This window comes from Myxine glutinosa, chromosome 13, assembly GCF_964187855.1.
Source record: "Myxine glutinosa chromosome 13, kmMyxGlut1.1, whole genome shotgun sequence".
Classification (NCBI taxonomy): Eukaryota; Metazoa; Chordata; class Myxini; order Myxiniformes; family Myxinidae; genus Myxine; species Myxine glutinosa.
The window spans coordinates 27,855,119-27,876,587 of NC_136273.1; the positions used below are offsets into that span (position 1 = coordinate 27,855,119).

Below are 21,469 nucleotides of genomic sequence, written 5' to 3' on the forward strand. Positions count from 1 at the left end.
AGTAAATGACAAATTTTTGAATTGTTGGATTTGGACGAGCGAAATTGACAGTAGGACCTCCCCGATGTGGTGGGATGGCAAATCCACCATCCCTCACAGGGGGGGGGGGCAAAGGAGCACTAGTTTATGGGGTTGATGGCAGTGAAAATTAGCCCGGGTGGGTTAGGATATTGTGTGTAGGGCCCTAGAAGATGACATTAGGTAACGTTAAGTTTAGATAGTGACTGATACCTGTAGTGGGGACGCAGGTAGATTAGTGTGGATTATAATGACGAGGGAGCGCAATAGTTTAAAGGGACGACTGGGAAGCGCAAGTTTCAGAGGGGAGTAGTTAGCTGAGATGATGCCGTGTGTTTGGGGATTGAACAGGTGTGATTGCACAGGTGTGCAACTGAACAGGTGGATGGAGCAGTGTATGAGTGAGTGATGGTGATGTGTATTGTGATGACCAAATGGTCCAGGAAGAAAGGAGGGTGCAGGTGGCACCAGGTGATTGTACAGGTGTGCAACAACAGGTGTATGTCGCTATGTGGAATAAATGGTAGTGTGGAATAAGTGGAGTATTGGAATGGATGGTCGTGGAGTGAGTATGGTGGAAACGATGGAGTGGAGTGGGTGGTGCGAAGGTGTGAATGGGGGAAGAGTGGACCCCCATCACGAATACCCGGGGCGGGTAGTGTAAGTGTTAGGTATAGGGTATAGGTAAATTGTGGTTGGATATTGGCATCTGTGGTGCCGGTGACAGAATGGTATTTGGATGGGTGCATTAGTGTTGTGGAAATGGCTGGGCGTGTAGCCTGTTAGTGTGTGTAGTTGGTTAGGGCGCTCCACCACTGTGAGGATGTCGGCCAGGTGAGGCCGCAGGTGGGCTCTGGGAGCCGGTAGCGTTGTTGTGGATGGGGCCCGAGGATCCGGAGGACGGACCCGGGTAGCCCAGTGCCAGAGGGCACCGAGTGGGGTGACAGAGCCAGGAGGGGCCTTCCCCAGTAGATAGGTTAGGTTAAGGAGCAGGTAAGCTCGGGTGGCAACTACAGTGGTGGAGGTGTGCAGGTGGGTAGACCTGCTGGGAGAGCTACACGTCGCAACCCAGAAATTGTGCGAGGGCACCGGGAGATGAATCGGGGGAGTGAGACCCCAAATTGAGAAGCACCACAGTTTGGTCAATGGGAATTGGTTTTTAGAACCCATAGTGTAAGTTGGCCAATGGATTCGCAGGGAGAGACCCCGGGTAGTGTAAAGTGTGTTAAGGTCATTTAGAGGATAGTTAGGATTGGAGTCTCCTCGCACCATCTGCATCCACTCACCTGAGATGAGGTAACTCCACACCATGCCATGTTTTATTATTTTTCATTAATGCAAATGTTTTGGATTGTGAGACGCATCATGACGTGGGTGTGACATTGTGCTTTGTTGTTCCATCTCTTCCTCCTTATGAGGATTGATGACGAATTGGGTGATAGCAAATTTTGGATAGTGGGGGAGTGAAGACGAATTTGGTATAAGGGAAATAAGGGGAAGACGTGACAGTAGCGACGGATTGGTAATGTGTAGATTTTTGTACATATGGGGTAAGGGCAAGGGTAGTGTAGGTGACAGGGGGGTGACGTACGGTAGGGACGAGCTTTCTCATTTCGCTCTCCGTACGCATTTCGCCTTGCATTGCCTTATTGACGTGTACCCTTGTGACCTTACCCCTCGCTCATTTCTCTTGTCCCCCTTTTGTCTCCCACATGACCTGTGCGCCATGGGGCGCCGAGGGGAGCGTGCGTGAGTCGGCCATTGTGCGCCCGGAACTCTCAGAACCAGCTGTCTGCATCGATGCACCACATTATGGGCCACATGTCTGTGGCCGAGCACCACTTATGGACCCCATGGGTTGGGGCATGGCCCCTCTGCTGGAACCAGCCATGAGGGCCCGAAATCTTGCTGGCGGACCTTGGCCACAGGGCACCGATGCCCCACAGGTGAACCACGCGTAGTCGGCCCTGTGGGCCATAAATAAAATAAATAAAATGGACACGTTTGGGCAAGCTTTATTGCAAATAGGCCGCCAGTAAGAAAATGAAAGAAAGACAACAACTGGAAGACAATAATAATAACCAGCAGAGGGAGCCGAAGAGCAAGAGATCACCTGCAGGGTTAGGGGTTGTTGATTTATTTTTTTATTCTTGAACAGTGATGACTGCACCGATTGGTGCTTGGGTGTGTATTGGTGCGTTTTTGGGTGCTTTAATGGTGCATCGATGCAGAGCAGACTGTCTCCCCCCCAGAAAGAACAATCACAGGTCCTGGGTTAGTCTTGTAAATAAAAATAGCGTCATTGTAAATAATGCTCCCCACCGTCAGTGTGTAGTTTGAAGACAATTCCGCAATTCGGTTAACTGTGGGCGTAAGTCTGTTAGGCAGGGTGCAATGGAGCAGCGGGACACATTTATTTATGTTTTAAAACTGTCGCACTCAGGGTCAGGTTAAAAGTAGAGGGAACTACACCTACGTGTCACACTAAATAAAAGTTGTAGGCCCGGGACGTGCCTAAGAGGAGGAGGGTGCAGTGTTGCGGATATGAGGACTGTATTTTTTTTTGATTGTGTGCCTTATTATTATTATTATTGTTATTCTGCGCCCCCTGCCTCCGGAGCTGTGTAAAGGTCAAAGGGCGTCCCATAATTAGTCCACAAGCATACACGTCAGCCAAATAATAGAATACCCCTGTTCGATAGTTATATCTTATTCTGTGTTTTAGGGTAAGGCTGTGTCTCCCATTAATTGAAGTACTCCATTGCACCAGTGAAAGAGATAGATTCCCTTCATTCCCATTCCCCCTTTTCGTCGTTTGGCAATTACCTCCCCTCCAATAACCGCCATTGACCACGAGGCAGGGTCGGAGAAGAAAGGCGTGTCTCCACCTCGTCATAGAGGGGAGGAGTGAGCCAGCCCCACTCGACCAACCATGAGCCAGGGGTTTGGCTAGAGAGGGCGGAGGAAGAGCGATCGGGAAGGTTCGCAAAGGTTGAGGGGCGGGGCCTATATAACCCACAGCGCGACGCTCCCCAAGCAGTCGAGTCGAGCTTTGAAGAAGAAAGAGAGGCGCTGAGAGGAGGGAATGAGCAGGCGTGACCGCAGCTAAAATCCGCAGCGCGACGCTCCCAAAAGAGAAGCTGAGACAAGCTTTTAGAGATGAGCTTTTACCGGCAGACAAAAGGGAGCCCAAGCCGTTGAGAAGAGAGAGGGTCCAAGAAGCAGAGCTGAGTTGTGTGGTTTTGGTCGTCAGTGGTTGCGTTGTGGTGGTCAGTGGTTACGTTGGTTGCGTTGAGTTGTCGGTGGTGAGGAGTGATTGGACCAAGAGAACATAGAGAACATCCAAGGAGAGGACATCCCAGAAACCACAAAGCCTGTTGTAATCCTGGAAAAGCAGCGGTGGCCACAGCAGCAACAACACCCAACAGCCGCTTGGGGCCTGGACGGCGGTTTTGAGCAGGGCTGCGAAGGAACGGCGGCTGCTAAACGCGCCGATCGTGCTGCACAATACAGCTCCAAGCCATCCTCTCCTTCCAGCCAATTCCTATCATCATTCCCCGTGTGAGTCGTCTTTGTTTGTTCTGTCCTGGGTAGGTAATTAAGTCTGTATAAGCTAGTATTTTCCCTGTGTCTCTAAAAGCTTCTGTATATTATTTTCTTATCTTTCCTTCTCCTTGGTTATTTTGAGCCTGTAAATAGTAAATAAATTTAGTAGTATTTTCAACCCTTTTCTCGTCTTCTTATTCCTTTTTCTTTGCATTCGTCGTTTTAGTCTTTTCCAGATTGGGCAGCTGCGGTGCGATACGGCCAAAGTTTGGGGTGAATCGGGTGAGTTGGGGAAGAGTCGGGGAACAACTGTTCGGTCGCGGAGCCTTCGCTCGGCAAACAACATCCTTAACTGCGTACCGTAACAATATATATATATATATATATATATATATATATATATATATATATATATATATATATATATATTGTTGCAGGTATGAGAACTGTGTATTTTTTTTTATTGTGTGAATTGTTATTATTGTTTATTCTGCGCCCCCCTGCCTCCGGAGCTGTGTAAAGGTGAAAGGGCATCCCATAATTAGTCCACAAGCATACACGTCAGCCAAATAATAGAATACCTCTGTTTGATAGTTATCTCTTATTATGTGTTTTTAGAGTAAGGCTGTGTCTCCCATTAATTGAAATACTCCATTGCACCAGTGAAAGAGATAGATTCCCTTCATTCCCACTCCCAACACTTCCATTCCCCCCTTTTCATCAATTGCAATTCGCATTGCCAACTGCATGTTGGGCGGTTTTCCCTTCATCCGCCATTGACCACGAGGCAGGGTTGGGGAAGAAAGGCGGGTCCCCACCTCGTCAGAGAGGGGAGGAGTGAGCCAGCCCCACTCGACCAACCATGAACAAGGGGTTTGGCTTGAGAGGGCGGGGAGAGAACGTTTGGGGGAGGTTCGCAAAGGTTGAGGGGCGGGGCCTATATAACCCACGGCGGGGGTGTTCCCAGGGGAGATGCACTTTGAGTTGAGACAAGGAGGGACGAAAAAGAGCTGGGTCATCAGAGCAAGAGCGCGTAAGGAGGAGAGAACCCGTCACGCCAGACCCCCCCACCAGCGCATCGGCTCCACCAAGCAGCTCCGACCCGTGATCCCGCGCACACGACAGGCCCGGTGGCATCAGCGGCCGTCGAGGTCCAGCCCGACGTCCCGTGCGGGATCAAGCTCCAGCCAGCTCCGTGCCGTCCCCCCCCCCCCTCCAGCCACACACCTCCTTCCAGCAATCCACTCTGCAATTCCCCGCGTGAGTCAGTGTCTTTGTTTGTTCTGTCCTGGGAATAAGTTAAGTCTGTAGGTAAGCTAGTATTTGCACTGTGTCACCTGCGTCTTATGTGTTGTAAATAAACCTTGATTGCTCCTTTTTTTTTTTGCTTGTGTAAATAATAAATCCCATTACTCGTCTGTACGTCTTCTCGTTTTATTCCTTTTCCTCTTAGCATTCGTCGTTTTAGTCTTTTCCCTCATTGAGCAGCTGCGGTGCGATCCGGCCAACGTTTGGGCGGGATCGGGTTCTAATCGGGGAGTAACTGTTCGGACGCGGTAATACCAACCGCTCGGTAAAATAACATCTAAAACCGCGTCTGCAACAATATATATATATATATATATATATATATATATATATATATATGTATGTATGTATGTATGTATGTATGTCCCCTTAAACGTATACAAATCAGAGCTGATAATCTGGTCACATGACAGGGTGATGTGATTACGTCTGATGTCATTACGGCGGTGCTGCGGCTGACTCTCCAAGCACTGCCATTTTAATTTGAATGTCGTTCAGGTCGAACATATCGTCGAACCTGTCATATATCACAATCGCCATGATCTACCTTTACGTTTTTCATTCAGTGTGAAACACAAACAAACCGATTGTTAAAATGACCATCAAATATCGAAAGCATCGGCGTTACGTCTCTTTCAACAATATGTCTCTTCCAACAATATGGTAAGTATAGGCCTTAGGCGCTATGACTCACCATCCGCTTTGGACAAATTAAACCCAGGTTTCTTAATACAGATCTCCACACATGGCTTGCGGATTTCCTCTCTGATCGTAATCAACGTGTGGCCCTGAATGGATTTCTCTCATATCCCCTTCCTGTTCAGGCTGGAGTTCCCCAAGGCAGTGTTCTGGGCCTTGTGCTTTTTCTGGTCTTCATCAATGATCTCTCCGACTCTCTGGAAAATCCTCTCTATCTCTTTGCTGATGACTCCACTCTCTGCCGCTCCATACCTCATCCCTCAGATCGGCAGTCTGCAGCCTCCTCACTCTCTGCAGACCTGGACAAAATCACAGACTGGTCAAACAAGTGGAACATGTCTTTCAATCCTGACAAATCTCACACTCTCACTATGTCTCTAAGAAAAGACCGACTGGACAACCCTCCCATCTAATTTCTCAACAATCCTCTCAAAGGCGTTCTGTCACTCAAGCTTTTGGGTCTCACTATCTGCCATAATCTTTCCTGGGAAAACCACATTTCCAAGCTGGCCTCCAAAGCCAGTCGCCGACTGAGCATCCTCCGTCGTGCGAAGTCCTTCCTTGCCACACCTGAGCTCCTCACCACATACAAGGCTTTCATCCGCAGTTTGATGGAGTTCTGCTCCCCCCTCTGGGCTGGTGCTCCTGCCTCACATCTAGCTCGGCTTCACGCTGTAGAAACCAAAGCTTTCAGAATCATTGGAATCTCCCATGATGAAGCTGATTCTGAAGGCCTTTCACTCTCTCACCGCAGGCAGGTTGGTGGTCTTTCTCCAGCTGAGCTCCCCCAGCTCTATCTGTACTCTGTCACCCAAATATCCCTTCAGGACGCACAAGATCTGCCAGCAACCCTTTCCTGGTGAAACTTCCAAAATCGAGACTCTCTGCTCAACTTCACTCTCATTCCTCTTTTTTCCCATCTCTGGAACAAACTCCCACACTCTTTTAATCCCACTCCTCCCGCCCGACCTTATGACACCTACTGGGACCCAAAAACGTTCCACAAAAGGTTATTATATTTCCTTTTGTAAAATATGCAACTATAATGGTTACTAATCTTACGTGCTCCTCCCCGACCCCCTGGTCACGGTGTACCTCTGAGCCCCGAAATGAGTCACGGCAGAAAAATATGTTATCCTGTGTCAAAAATCAATGGTGAAACCACACCAATTGCAAATAATACAAACACCAATAAATACAAACAAATATTGTATTAAAAATCACACAAGAATAACAGTACAATAATAATAGTAATCAAGAGTACAATCAATATATCTCCTATGATGGTACCATCAGCTAGTACAAGGTAACTCACTGTGCTCCAAGTGAGTGCAAAAAGTACATTCCCCAATGTCTCTATATTCCCGACTTCGAGCTCAGAGCCGATCCCCTCCAGTGATCATCGGAACGATGTCGAATCAAAGCCAGAATCTCGTTCAGATGACAGGCACAGTCACGCCACCCAAAACGGCACAAAGGCGCACGCAGCCAAAGCAGAGAAAAGGGTCACGCGGTTAAAGCGGCACAAAGGCGCACTCACGGCGACTGGGAAATCCAAAGGCGCTCTCCAGGTATGAACTTTCACTGTTCACAGTCGGCGAGCCGCAAAGTAATTGTCAGAAGCCTCGGTGCGCACACACACCACAGATACGTCTGAAAGCGGTGGAAACGGCTGACGAAGCAAGGAAAGTTTGCTCGATGCGCAAAGCGCGCGAGTCAAAATAGCCGACGGCTCGCCCTCGAGTCGCAACGACCCGGCGATGATTCTTCGGAATCTAACGCCAAACCTGACACGCAGGATGATCAGTCACAGCGATAACAACTTTATCGCAGGAATCCTTTTTCCCAGGAAACCCAAAGTGCGTGACTCTTGCTCGACAACGTTCGTTGCAGACCGCAAAGCAACCAGCTTCTTCTCCGACTCTCTCGCTCCGCCTTTTTTTTTTCTCCTTCCGCTTCGTCATCGTCCGGTTCCGGTTTCATTTAAAACATTAACCTTTATACCTTTTGACAACAATAACCGTCATTTCCCTCAAACCACAGTAATAATAATACATGGAACCAGAAATGTTTCAAGTGGATGAAAATCACAACAATGGAAGTGATGAATCCGTAACACTAAACGTTGTCCCCCTGTCATGTGACCAAATCCTCAGCTCTGATTGGTGGACGTTTGTGAGCGACATACATACATACACCGGACGGACAGTCAAACGCTGAACCAGACGGCATTGCCTTAAGGGCTACTATTTGTAACCATCAAACTAATGTGTGGCTTTGAGCTTCCACAGATGTGTTAGGAAGCACAGACATCTTAATATACGAGGTACAAATGCTTACACAAACAAATCAAGGTACCTGTATTAATGCAGAGTGAAGCTGGTATGGATTTTCCTGCAAAGGTATCAAGGCTCGCTGGCCAGACCACAGTGGGGGACTGTTCAAAAACGCTGTCCTCCCTAGCCAGCAGTCCAACTCTCAGCAGGGCATGTGTTGGGTACAGGAGCTTCGCATAGGAGATTGACTGAGTACAGAGCGGCAAGAAGGGGAGCAGCACAATAGTGATTTGCAATTTGGAATAAAATGACGTTTTGTGTACGGAGTTACCTACGCAGGATATTATGTCAGAATTCTTATTTTATGTCGATGACAGTGAGTAGAACAATCTTTGGCACAAATGACATCTTTAAGGCATCGTAGCATGTATTCTAAAAGATGGCAGAAAAGGTTAAAAAAAAAAAAAAAATACAATAATGAATGTTTCATGACACTTAATTGTCGTTATGAGAATGCTTTGTTCCTTGCTATAATTTGAAGAACCACAAGATGACATGGATAAGACTCAAGCAAGCTTACTTTGCCATCTGCTCCAAGTTCCACTCCCTCGAGTCCGACCACCATGTCTGTGGACATGGAGTGTCCACCAGAGTGATGTCTTTGCCTCACACTGTCCAACTTCAGCTCCCTGCTCATAATATCCAAAAAGACAAACATGTAAGTAAATTTGCCAAACTCGGCTTTACAATTCAACAATCATTATAAGTTCAATTACAAGCAAAAAACAAGAAAGAGCAATCAGAGATTGCAGACCCTCGCCTGGATGTGTTTTTAGTGGTTTTTAAGGCTTTTGTGTTAAAACAAATATGACGGCCGAACCGCATGACCGATGACGTCATCATTTTTTTTTTCTCCACCAATTTATCCCTAGATGATGCTCAAGAAATTTCATCTTGACTGGATGAAGTTTTGTAGTTGTCGAATTATGACGTCATAATGGAGGAACCCATGACATCATCATTAACATATATTATTCCCCATGGAGAGTTCTTTACAATGAGCCATGTCTCTTTTTTTTATATGCAACACTTTCAGAGATATGGAGGTGCAAAAAATTTTCGGTTTTTCCAAGATGGCACCCATACCACGTGACCTATAATGTCATTATCATTAAAAAAAATTCCATGGGAGGAGGTGCACCTATAGTGAAAATTTCCTGGCAATCGGACCAATTGTTTGAACATTTGGTTTTGTATCTCACTGATAGGCCGGATCTGGATTCAAACCTGAACCAAAATCGAATCGGCTTGTTCTTGTCACATACCCAACTCGTCCACAACTTTTATAAATATCTATATAATATTCTCCGTAGGTGATTCTGTCTGTCTGTGAGTCTGTCCGGGGATGTGGCTACACCCGGTCTGGGAGGGGGTTCAAAAACAAATCACCACCATTTTGTTTGCTCACATCGCTTTGGGGCCTCTTTTGTTAGGCCTTTGTCTTGCTCTCTCTCTCAGTTTTATTTCAACTCTAATTCGATATATCATTTCATTTTTCAAAGTCGCTAACATGATTTTAGACTCGGTTGAAAAAAACGGGAATAAAATTCGATGAACGTTACCGTTTACAGAACAAAATGCATTTTCGAAGGCCTGTAACATAAAGACCATTGAGACTCTCTCACTGCTTTATCGCGACTCTAATTCACCATCTGATTTAATTTCTATCGATGGGTTTACACTCGGTTTCAGCAATAATTGAGAAAATTCATGCACACACAGGAAATTGCTGAGACTTTTTAGAAATTTGCGGCACGGTATATCGTACATCGCCTAAAATAACAGAAGGGAAAAGGCCGAGATGTATTGAAAATTCGCGGCGGACTTTTCCATTTGATGACAGTCGTCACGATGAAATGTTTAATTTAGACGTAGTCACAATAAAAAGTCAACAATGTGAGGAGAGGGGCGGAGCTTCGTTCACGTATCGCCATAGACGGGAAATTGCTCCAATTCATTCGAATTTCATTCATCATTATTATATGGCAGTAAAGGTAATCCTGTTTAAACTTCCATTCATTCCATCGATGTTTTTTGTTTTTTTTGGCACGAGTTTTCAAGGCTGAATCGTGTTCACATCCAGGATTAATAAACAAACTCCATTTCACGTGTGCATGGATATGTAATTCACATATGTAAAATAAATAAATAAACACAGACGGGAAATTGCCGAGAGATATTTTTTCGTTCTTATTTTATAAGCTATGTGCACGTACACTTTCAAGAAGTTTATTTGAAATCTTTAATTTAAAAAATGTCATTTTGTATACAACAACAACAGGCATTTTAAGGCCATTTTCCCTGCTAGAGCAGAGGTTAGCCTTGCGGGCCCCATGACAATCTTCTCCATTTTGCCCTATTTTCTACATCTCCCCTTGTTAACCCCCTTGCCCTCATTTCTTCTTCCACCACCTTTAGCCAAGTCTTTCCCGGTCTTCCCCGTCCTCTACTTCCTTCTACATTCATTTCCATTACTCTTCGCAACCAGTCACTTCCATCCTTCCTCAACACATGACCAAACCATCTCAACCTGTTTCTCTTCACAGCATCCATCACAGGCTCTATTCCCTTCATAGACTTTATTCCCTCCACAGACTCTCTTTTGTATGTTGTAACGAAAAGAGTAACTTTGGTTTTAGCAAGACAGGTGTAATGTAATGTTCTTCTACACCGCCCGAAAGACTTTTTTCCCAGGAACTTTTCCATTTGAGCTGTATTCTTTATATAGTCGGAATGTTTCATTATTTAGACGTAGTCACAATAAAAAGTTGCAATTAGGTACTCTGCATGTGGGGAGAAGGGCGGGGCATCATTTACGTGTAGCCACTCGCGTTTGTAAATGCTATCTCCAAATGCTATCTTCCAGAAGGCCAACCATCACTGCAACACTCCACCGATCTGGGCTTTATGGCAGAGTGGCCAGACGGTAGAACTCGGTGAAAGACACATGAAAGCCTGATTGGAGTTTGCAAAAAAGCACCTAAAGGACTCTCAGACTGTGAGAAACAAGATTCTGTGGCATTATGTACTTTATCGTTTGGCATCATGTACTTTATGATGTTATGCACTATACTATACTACTCTCTTATGAAAGGAAATTCCACTGTTTCTCCTCCTTCGGTTGGTACAAGCTTTCCGGTATCTTTCAAGTACTTCAAATGCAATTTTTCCCAGAACGATGATGGCGGACAAGCTTTCTAATCTGGACACGATTTAATCTAACTACGCCCTCTTGTGGTTGAAATATACTCTATGGACTGCACTGAAGTTGTGCACCTGGTACTTGTTTTGTGTCCTTGACCTACTTTTTTCAAATTGCGGCCTAATGAACTAAAAACACTTTTTTGATCATAACTGAAATAACTTTCCTCCGATTTTCATGATGTTGTGTTGTATGGATAGATAGTGTATGGGGACACATCTTACTATAATTCACCAAATGTCCGTCCGTCCGTTCGAAGGTTCCGCAAAACGACAACAGATCGCAACGATATTTTGGGTGGGTATTCCTGGGACCCCTGGGAGTAAAATAGGCTATATTGTTTTTCCAAGTTTTCCAATTTTCCAGTTTTTCCAAACACGATGGAATAATATTTACCGATATGAACAGTGATGTGGCTTTTGTTGAAATTCTACAAATACTGTTTATTCTACGTACCAGGAGAGAGTAGATCGACTTCTGGCGAACTCTTCCCATATAAACATGCGGCTCCGAAGTAACATGGCAGCGTGTGCAAAGCGACTGAGAAACAGGTGTAGCGGCCGCTTCCGTGTTACAGATTCGGCACGCACTCTTCACACATAAACATGCGACTGAGAAAGACGTGTAGCGGCCGCTTCCGTTTTGCAGAATTCCATCTTTTTTCAAAATGGGCGCCATGTACTGTTTAGATTTTGATGATTTGCGTGTGATATAATACAACGGATGTTTATATGAATTTGTTTAAAATTTAAAAAGCCTTCAATTTCTGATATTTTGCCTTTTCATTTGGGCCTCCCAATTGAAGCCCCGCCCATAGGGCGGGTACCGTTGCTAGTTTTCTTAATTTGCACTCTATCTCTAAATGTTGGACATCAAGGTCAGATGGCATTCGATGAAACAATTAGATGAAACAAATTCCGGAGGCCTCTCCTCAGTGAAAGACACATGAAAGCCCGCTTGGAGTTTGCAAAAAAAGCACTCTCAGACTGTGAGAAACAAGATTCTGTGGTCTGATGAAACCAAGATTGAACTGTTTGGCTTCCGTCTGGCCACTCTGCCATAAAGCCCAGATCGGTGGAGTGTTGCAGTGATGGTTGGCCTTCTGGAAGTTTCTCCCATCTCCACACAGGATCTCCGGAGCTCAGCCAGAGTGACCATCGGGTTCTTGGTCACCTCTATTACCAAGGCCCTTCTCCCCCGAATGCTCAGTTTGGCCAGGCGGCCAGCTCTAGGAAGAGTCCTGGTTGTTCCAAACTTCTTCCATTTAAGAATTATGGAGGCCACTGTGCTCTTGCGAACCGTCAATGCAGCAGAAATGTTTTTGTAGGCTTCCCCAAATCTGTGCCTCGACACAATCCTGTCTCTGAGCTCTGCAGGCAGTTCCTTCGACCTCATGGTTTTTGCTCTGATATGCATCGTCAGCTGTGAGACCTTATATAGACAGGTGTGTGCCTTTCCAAATCATGTCCAATCAATTGAATTTACCACAGATGGACTCCATTCAAGGTGTAGAAACATGTCAAAGATGATCAAGAGAAATGGGAGGCACCTGAGCTAAATTTCAAGTGTCATAGCAAAGGGTATGAATACTTATGTCAATGTGATATTTCAGTTTTTTCTTTTTAATAAATTTGCAAAACTTTCTAAAATACTGTTTTCTCTTTGTCATTATGGGGTATTGAATGTAGATTGATGAGGGAAAAAATGAATTTAAACGATTTCAGAATAAGGCTGCAACATAACAAAATGTGAAAAAAGTGAAGGGGTCTGAATACTTTCTGAATGCACTGTATATCATATACCTATACCAAATTTGTTCATAATCCCATCACTTGTTCACAAGTTGGCATTGCAACATAAATGTTACGTTGTGCTAATAATTTATGTTGTGCTCTGACCTTTGGCCTTGTGACCCCAAAATCTAATCAGTTCATCTTTACGTCATTATACATAACTGCACCAACTTTGAATTAGATCACTTCAGCCGTTCTCAAGTTATCGCGGTAACGAGAACCTATCACGGATGGACGGACAACCTCGGATCGTGTTTGTGGTTACCAGAGTTGATTACCTCTACCACCGAAGGTGGATGGAGGTTATGTTTTCACCTCTGTCTGTCTGTCTGTTTATGTTTGTTTGTCTGTGAACAAGATATCTCAAAAAGTTGTGGACAGATCCTGTCGAAATTTGGCAGAGTATGTGACAAGGACAAAATGATTCGATTTTGGCGAATATCCGGATTCGGATCCGGCTAGTGCAATTTTTTAAGTGATTCTTCACCATTGGGAGTTAGGGCCAAAAACAATATATAGCAGGATATCTCAAAAGGTTATGGACGGATTTGGACGAAACTTGGTGGAGAAACTTGATTGTATGACGGACGAAACTTGATTGTATGATGAGGACGAATCGATTTGATTCTGGTGAAGATCTGAATATGGATTCGGATACGAGAATTATTTAATTTTCTTTGTGATTCTTCACCATTGAGAGATCGGGCGAAAAGCGATATATAACATGTTATTTAAAAAAGTTGTGGACGAGCTATGACTAAACTTGTTGGATGAGTTGGTTTGGTGACAAGAACGAGTCGATTAGATTTTGGTTCAGGTCCGAATCCAGATCAGGCCGATCAGTGGGATACAAAACATAATCTGGTGAGCCTGGCGGAGGGATGCGCTCTACCGAGTGCCTTTCTAGTTTTAATAATCTCTTTGTCATGTCAGAATGGAAGCAAGTATTTTTGCATTGTGAGCACACGGTAGGGTGCATCAAACGCCCCTATGTCAAGAAAACAATCTGTCCCCAATTTTATTTTGTTCCAGTCATAAAATAAAGTTCCTATGTAAAATTTGGTAAGGTTTTGATATCATCTTCTGGGTCCACCTCAGCAAATTAGATTTTGAGTCGGTAGTATCAGAGTCAGAAATTTGACACGCAGCTGTTTTGAGGCCCATAAATAAAAATGAAAGGATTGACCGATTGCTACATACAATAGCTCTTTGGAAAGGTATTATTGTGCACTGTAGCAATATATAATCATCATAGGGATAGGGATATAATTCACTTATACACAAATAGTCAAAATCATGATTTTATTGGTATAATCATATGTATTATAGATACCAGAATGATATAATTTTTATTACAGTAGAATCATATATACACAATCTTAGCATTTATCATCTTAATACGAGTACATCTGACTATGGATGAACATGAAAATAGAAACAAAACAAAGATACTGTAGTTTTCATGGATATTTCTGACAGTTTAGTCTTGAGCTGCTCACTTTCGAAGATTCGGTTTCTCCTTGCGGTTGTGCTCAACAACTTGTAGCACATTTTGGTAGTGGTCTTCACTTCTGGCTGCTGAAAGGAAGTCAGAGCTAAGCTTAACTCCCCTTTCTGCAGAGTCATTCACCACATTCAAGGCTTCAACATTAGTCCATGATGTCTGGTAGGCTGCAGAGTTAGTCCATTCTTGAACATCGGTAACTAGAAATGCCCAGTCAAGCTTCAGATGATGAAATAGGTACCATGAATCTGGTCCAACAAAATCAGCCAGAGTGGTCTTCTCAGTCAAGTCATCAGGAAATCTGGGCTTTCCAAACCCAGTACCAAACCGTCCTTGTGGGTTGGTTACTGGAAAAGTCTGTCTGCCAGAGCACGGCGATGGTCATGAGGAACAACTGAGCTGAAGAGGGCAAGTGGAACCATCTCTTCTGTGAGGTACCAGAGATGTCGTTTGAAGGCTTTCAGGGCACTTCTTGAGATTCCAGCATTGACAGCTTCATACTGTTTCAGTTTGGAGATGAGCTGCAGGTCATTCCATGGGGCATCGGTGACAGAGGTACATGTCATCCACCAGGAGCTGTATACTAGAGTGACAAACGTGACAAATTCTCTGATCTTTGGCACTTGTTTTTCTGTGGTAATTGTACCTGCTGGAAGATCAGCGATTTGTTTTTCGAAGAGACATAATTTGATTGAGTAGAGGAGCTTCGCCATCCATCTGGCTTTATGCAGTGCACCAGGACGCTTGAAGGTTATTTGATGTTCAGCTACTTCACCATCAAGGAATACAGTACACAGATCAACAAATTCCAAATAATCATCACGTCTTAGAGATTGCTCGGTGTGACAGAGTCTGAGAACATTATTTTGCCAGTCACTTGTCAAACTTGTTGCTGCTTCATTTAGTTGAGATGGATCAAATCGTGAAAGTGGTTCATTGAATGTGTGTGGAAACATTTCAAAGTTCTTGCGAAACCTTGAGAAGAGGAAGATATCTGGTGACTTAGATGCTTCAACTTTAAGATCAGTAAAAATGTGCGTAAGAATGACTTCACCAATGTGGTGTCTGCAGCCTGACCACAGAAGAGCTTTGTTAAGCCGTTGTTGAATTGTTACACAAGCTGCACTGATGTGGCCGGTGTTAGATGCAGTTGTGTCAAATGTCAAGTTGACAACATTCTCTTGGCAGTTCCATGATTCAAGTAGGTTATTAGTCAGCTGAGCAATTATATCTCCAGATTTACGGTCTGTTCCAGGCTTGTAGGATGGAACACCCAGCAGCTTCATATCAGTTTGAGAACCCAAAAGCACAGCCAGGCGTTCTTCAAAAGTGTTTTGGTTAGTTAAGCATGGAAGCAGCTTTGAGTCCCAGTGCAACGTAGCAAGCTTCGGAGGTATCCATTTGTCCTTACAGGTAGTAGCAATATGCTGTCCAATTTTGCGTCTTGATTTATCTGCTGTAGCATATGATGTTGACACCTTCGCTACATCCCCTCCTGTTTCTTCAATAAGAGCTTCTGTGAAAGCAGCCTGTTGGGTTGGTGTCATCTTCATCCTTTTTGCCAGTGAAACAAGACTGGGCCTCTTCAGGATGTCATGTGGAATGAAAACTGATGTGCCAGGTCTAACTAAACGATGATGACTTCTTGAGGTTGTTGGTGTGCTTGTTGAAGGTCCAAGAGTTACTTCTTCATCACTGTCACTAATATTATACACAGTGGTTGTAGTATTTATGTTGAACTCCAGCTCCATACTTGCTCGCCTCTCTGATTCTTTTTCCTCGCGGTTCACTTTACGCTGCATCTTATCTGCCAACAGTTTATCTTGGCAGCCAAATGTTGCACAGCGATCTGTCTTCATAGATTCCAGGAATGCTAAGTCTTCAGGATTCTTGATGTGAGAACTAGCATCATTGGGCCACAAGGGAAATGTCTCCATAAATTTCATCTCCATTTGATTCACCTTTGTGATGCTTGCTGGAGTTGTTCTTCGGTTGATAGGGATTGATCTAAGCTTGGAATTATCATCTGCAAGTTTGATAATTTTCTCAATAGCCTTGCGTTCAGAGATGATAGGAATATTAGCCTTGCCATAAAATGGTGTCACTTTCTGCAGTACAAGCTTTGCTGATTCCCACCGAGAGCGTCGTTCAAGTTTGCCATCTTCCGTGTGCCACATGAAACAACGTAGTACTTGTAAACAAGTTGGAAGTCTGGTGCCATTGATCTGGGAATCTTGTTCAGTTATGGCACTTCCAAGACCAAACACCTTGGTGGACTCTCTTGTTGCAACAGATGCTTTCTTTACTGTGCCATCCATTGTTTTATCTGAAAGAAAAAGGTAGTATTAGTAACAATAATGTCATTTCATAATTATGTACAACAAATAAATCAATTATCCAATTTTATTAGAGTATAGCCTAATAATTGTTTTAATCATCTTGTCTAGTTAAAAGATCTCTGTAAAGACAAGATGACTACAACATTCAGGATATTCTTTAATTTATATATTATATTTTAAAAATACTCTTCATTTAGCTTTATATCCATATTTTGAAAAAAATCATTATTTTGACTATTTGTATATAAATGAATTGTATCCCTATCCCTATGATGATGATATATTGCTACAGAGCACAATAATACCTTTACAAAGAGTTATTATATGTAGCAATCAGTCAATCCTTTCATTTTTATTTATGGGCCTCAAAACAGCTGCGTGTCAAATTTCCAACTCTGATACCACCGACTCAAAATATGAAATGGTGAGGTGGACCCAGAAGACGATGTCCAAACCTTACCAAATTTTGCATAGCAACTTTATTTTATGATTGGAACAAAATAAAATTTGGGACAGATCAATCCAACATCTTTTTTAAAATAGTTGGGCGTTTGATGCACCCTAGCACACGGTCATTGCAAGTCATCGAACTTCCCAACCCGAATCACTACCACTCGAGTTTTATTTTCCAACGATAACGATAACTACTCGGCCTCATGGTTCTCTTACGACTTGGTGTTCAGATTTGGAGAATCAAAATCCTTCATGTTGCTGCTTTCTGCCAAAGTTGAACCAACAACCTCTAGGATGCCAGTCTAATGTCCTGGAAATGTTGTTTACAATACAAGCAAGCAAGCCTGGTGTTGGCTTAGCGGTTAGGGTGCCAGCTTGGGATCCTAGGATCCTGGGTTCGAATCCCGGTCGATCGCTGAATTAACACCAGGGGGGTTGACTCAGCCTGTCATCCTTCCGAGGTCGGCAAATTGAGTACCAGCTTGCTGGGATGAATGATCCCGGTGTGTACCCGGGTTTAGAATAGGTACACCGTATCCCTGCGCATCGTAAGAGGCGACTAAGGGTTGGTGCCAGGAAGGGCACCCGGCCAAAAAAACATTGCCTCAAACAGGGAACCATGATTGTCATGGGGCCCACAGGGCTAACCCCCGCTCTGGCAGGCAAAATGGCCTTAAAACGATCATTCATTCATCTATCTATAATTCCAGTAATCTCTGTGTGTTTGTTTGTACGTTTGTACGTTTGTCTGTGACCGCTGTTTCTCGACAACCACGGGTCCGATATACTTTAAACTTGCCAGGTATATTGCTGGGGACCCGAGGATGTGCCTTTTCAAGGTTTGAAATTAATCGGACAAGTACTTACCGAGCTATGGCGATTTAGCCGTTCGCCGTTCGCTTTGGCGTTGCGAATGGACCAAACCATTGCATGTAAATAGAGGGGGGGGTTCTGTGGTCGTTGCGAATGGACCAAACCATTCATGTAAATAGAGGGGGGGGGGGGGTTCTGTGGTCGTTACTGCCACGTGGTTTCAAAGTTTTTTTTTGTTGTTGTTGTTTGCACGCATGTTTTTTTGCACCCACGTACGGGCACGCCCTAGGATGTTTACACACACACACCCCTACACAAATTTTTTTTTTTTTTTTTTTTTGGCAAGGAACGGGCACCCACGTACGGGCACGTCCTAGCTTATATATAGTACGGGCATGCCCTAGTTCATTCAATACAAGCAAATGGTATGTTGGTCAAACGCCAAGGATGTCAGAGTTCTATGGCCTGGTCTTATTCACCCACACAACGCTCGTCCCCATTCCCCAAAATCTCATTGTTGAACTTCCACTCAGTCATCCAGGTCTTTCATGAGCCTTTGATTTCTGCAGCAGAATTTAGCAAATGTACAATGACAATAATTAAAATGGACGCGATGTCTGGGTATGAGGGTGAAATTATAGCGATCAAAAACAAAACCATCGATTCATAATTTACCCCACGTGGGAAGTAGCACGGTAAGGCAGGATGGAGAAGATGGTACAAAGCGAGTGCTTGTTACTCACCAACACAATCCTGTGATAGACAGACAGGTCAAAAAATAACAACAACATCAACAACAACAACAATGTAGCATTAATTACCCAACAGACTTGAGTCACACAAAAAGGCCGTGCTCAGCAGATCCCAAAATCAGATGTATATTTGGACGATGTTTCAAACCTTGCAAATCGACAAGCTGCTCTTCCTCCATTTTCTTTTTTGATTCATCCACTCGAACCAATTTGGCGTCAAGCGACCAAACTTGCAAGCAGTTTACATTTTAAGACATCAAAACTTTTCAGGACTGTCATGAGATGAAAATAAATAAATAAAGTCAATTGACAACCTAGTAGTACATGTTCAACTCAAGCTGTTGAATATGTGGTTGAAGCTTTAGCTGCAGCGTGTGTTGTGGTCAGCATTTCATTTGCAATAATCCAATGCTGTCTAATTCAACATTCTTTCGGGAAATAAATGGTAGCGGAGACATCCAGCATGCTTCACACAACGTTACTCGATCGTCAAGAAATTTATTACTTACAATCAGGAACAAAAAAGAAACGAAAAAAACAACATCCGTACAAGATTGACTCCAAATCAACCCCTATGCAGCTGCAACGAAAAAACAACACAAGCAACGTCGAGCTCAATTTCCACACCAATATCACACAAGTCTTGGTACAACCAAAATCAACTAATCTCTACTCGCATAAACAATCAAGTCCCAGGTAGTCTCCAGCATCTGTCTCCAACCCCTCTAAACCCAAATGCTCCTGGATTTGTGCCTTTTGCACCTGAGAAGGTAGAGAAGTTTCTGTCAACCCTAAACTCTGACTCTGCAACTGAACCGGACAGCATCAGCTCACATGCCCTAAAAACCTGCCCTGGCACATCCTCTCACTGCCCTTTTTACCCTGTCATTTGCACGAGGTTATCTTCCATCTGCTTGGAGGTCAGCCTGAATTATATAAAAAGGTGTAAAAACGGATCCCCTTAACTACAGACATATCAGCTTACTTCCAATCATCAGCAAGGTCATGAAATCTGTCATCATAGTTGATATGAAATCCTTCCTTTTCTCCAATGGCCTCATCTCAGATCACCAATTTGGTTTCAGACCATGTCACTCCACCTTGGACATGCTGCTTCTACTCACCCAGGAATGGATGAAGGCCTTCAATGTCAGCCATGAGATCAGGGCTGCCTTTCTGGATAAATATCATGTTTTTGATGCAGTCTGGCATCCTGCCTCACTCTCCGCCTGTGGCATCCAAGGCCAACTCCGCACATGGCTTCCTGACTTCCTCTACTCTCGTAGCCAACGTGTGGCACTCAACGGAGTCCCTTCATCTCCTCTCCCTGTCAAGACTGGAGTGCCCCAAGGCAGTGTTCTGGGCCCAGTCCTATTCCTGATATTCATCAATGATCTCTCTGACTCTGAAAAATCCCCTTTATCTATTTGCTGATGACTCCACCCTCTGCCATGACATCCTTCAGACAGGTGTACTGGTATCACAGCCTTTATCACAACCTTCAGGGCAGGTTGCAGCCTCTTCACTCTCTTTAGAACTTCTTTAGAAATCACAAGCTGGTCAAACATCTCGAATATGACTTTCAATCCTGACATCTCTCTCCATCTGTCTCTACCATCTGGCAAACCCTCCTATCCACTTTCTTAACAATCCTCTTGAAGAAGTTTAGTCACTTAAATCCTGGGTCTCACTATCAGCCACAATCTTTCTTGGGTAAACCACATTTCAATGTTGGCTTCCAAAGCCTGCCGCCGACTGGGCATCCTCCATCAGGAAAAGTCCTTCCTTGGCACACCTGAACTCCTATTCACCTAAAAGGCCTTCATCCACAGCTTGATGGAGTACTGCTCTCCCCTCTGGGCTGGCACCCCTGCTTCACACCTTGTTCAACTGGACGCCGTGGAAACCAAGGCCTTCAAGACAGTTGGAATCTCCCACAATGAAAATGAGTCGATGGGCCTATCACTTTCCCATCGCAGACAGGTCGGTGTTCTCCCAGTCTTCTACCACCTCCTTTCTTGTCTTGCACTTTCTGCTCTTTCTGTCCTTTGTCCTCCACATGGTGTCTGCAGGCTGCACACGGTCCACCAGCAACCCCCTTCTGGTGAAAGTACCTAAATCGAGGATAACTGCTCACCTCCACTCAGTTCCTTTTTTCCCACCTGTGGAAACAACTTCCACATTCTCTTCAATCGTATTCTTTCCTCCAGGTCCACCATCTCAGATCATCCCCCATCTAAAACCATGATCTTTTCTATCCCCGTTAACCCACCCCTCCCTCCACCCCCTTCCAAATTTGCAGTTTTTCCTTCCTGAGAGTTCCTGTATCCATCTTGTCCACCCCCTTTGTCCTCCCCGACCACCCATTTTTACCCTTGGACCTTGTTTGTCCGTCTCTGTCTATTTTGTCCCTCGACCCTGCTGTTGGTTCCTCCCTCTCTTTCTGCTGTTCCTTTTGTACTGTTATGCCCTTTCAGTTCCATCTATCAACACACAGGAGTAGGAGGGTCTACGCACCTGCCATTCCTCACGTCATGCTGCCGGATGTTGTTGATGAAGTGAACTTTCTTGAATGTTTTCGGACGTGGAGTGCAGGACAGTGTACGACACCTATTGGACAAGCAAACAAACCACAGCACAATTATCAATCATGAGATCACAGTGTATTCTGCCTGCATCTTGTTCTGCTCCACAGGTGACGAGACC

At 44.3% G+C, this 21,469-nt stretch overlaps 1 protein-coding gene across 3 annotated transcripts in view; it reads right to left on the reverse strand.

The window, feature by feature from the left end:
• The window catches only part of LOC137438746 (CDK5 and ABL1 enzyme substrate 1), a 44,388-nt gene that overhangs the window by 17,995 nt on the left and 4,924 nt on the right, over nucleotides 1-21,469 (reverse strand). For 2 of the 3 annotated variants that reach the window (XM_068134064.2, XM_068134063.2), the window contains exons 4-7: nucleotides 21,281-21,373; nucleotides 18,687-18,764; nucleotides 8,428-8,536; nucleotides 7,930-8,095 (exon numbers count right to left, since the gene is read on the reverse strand). In XM_068134064.2, the coding sequence (XP_067990165.2) occupies nucleotides 7,930-8,095; nucleotides 8,428-8,536; nucleotides 18,687-18,764; nucleotides 21,281-21,373 (446 nt within the window). Of the gene's footprint in view, nucleotides 1-7,929; nucleotides 8,096-8,427; nucleotides 8,537-14,190; nucleotides 16,733-18,686; nucleotides 18,765-21,280; nucleotides 21,374-21,469 lie in introns of those variants that run through there. The other variant, XM_078767208.1, reaches the window with a different exon arrangement.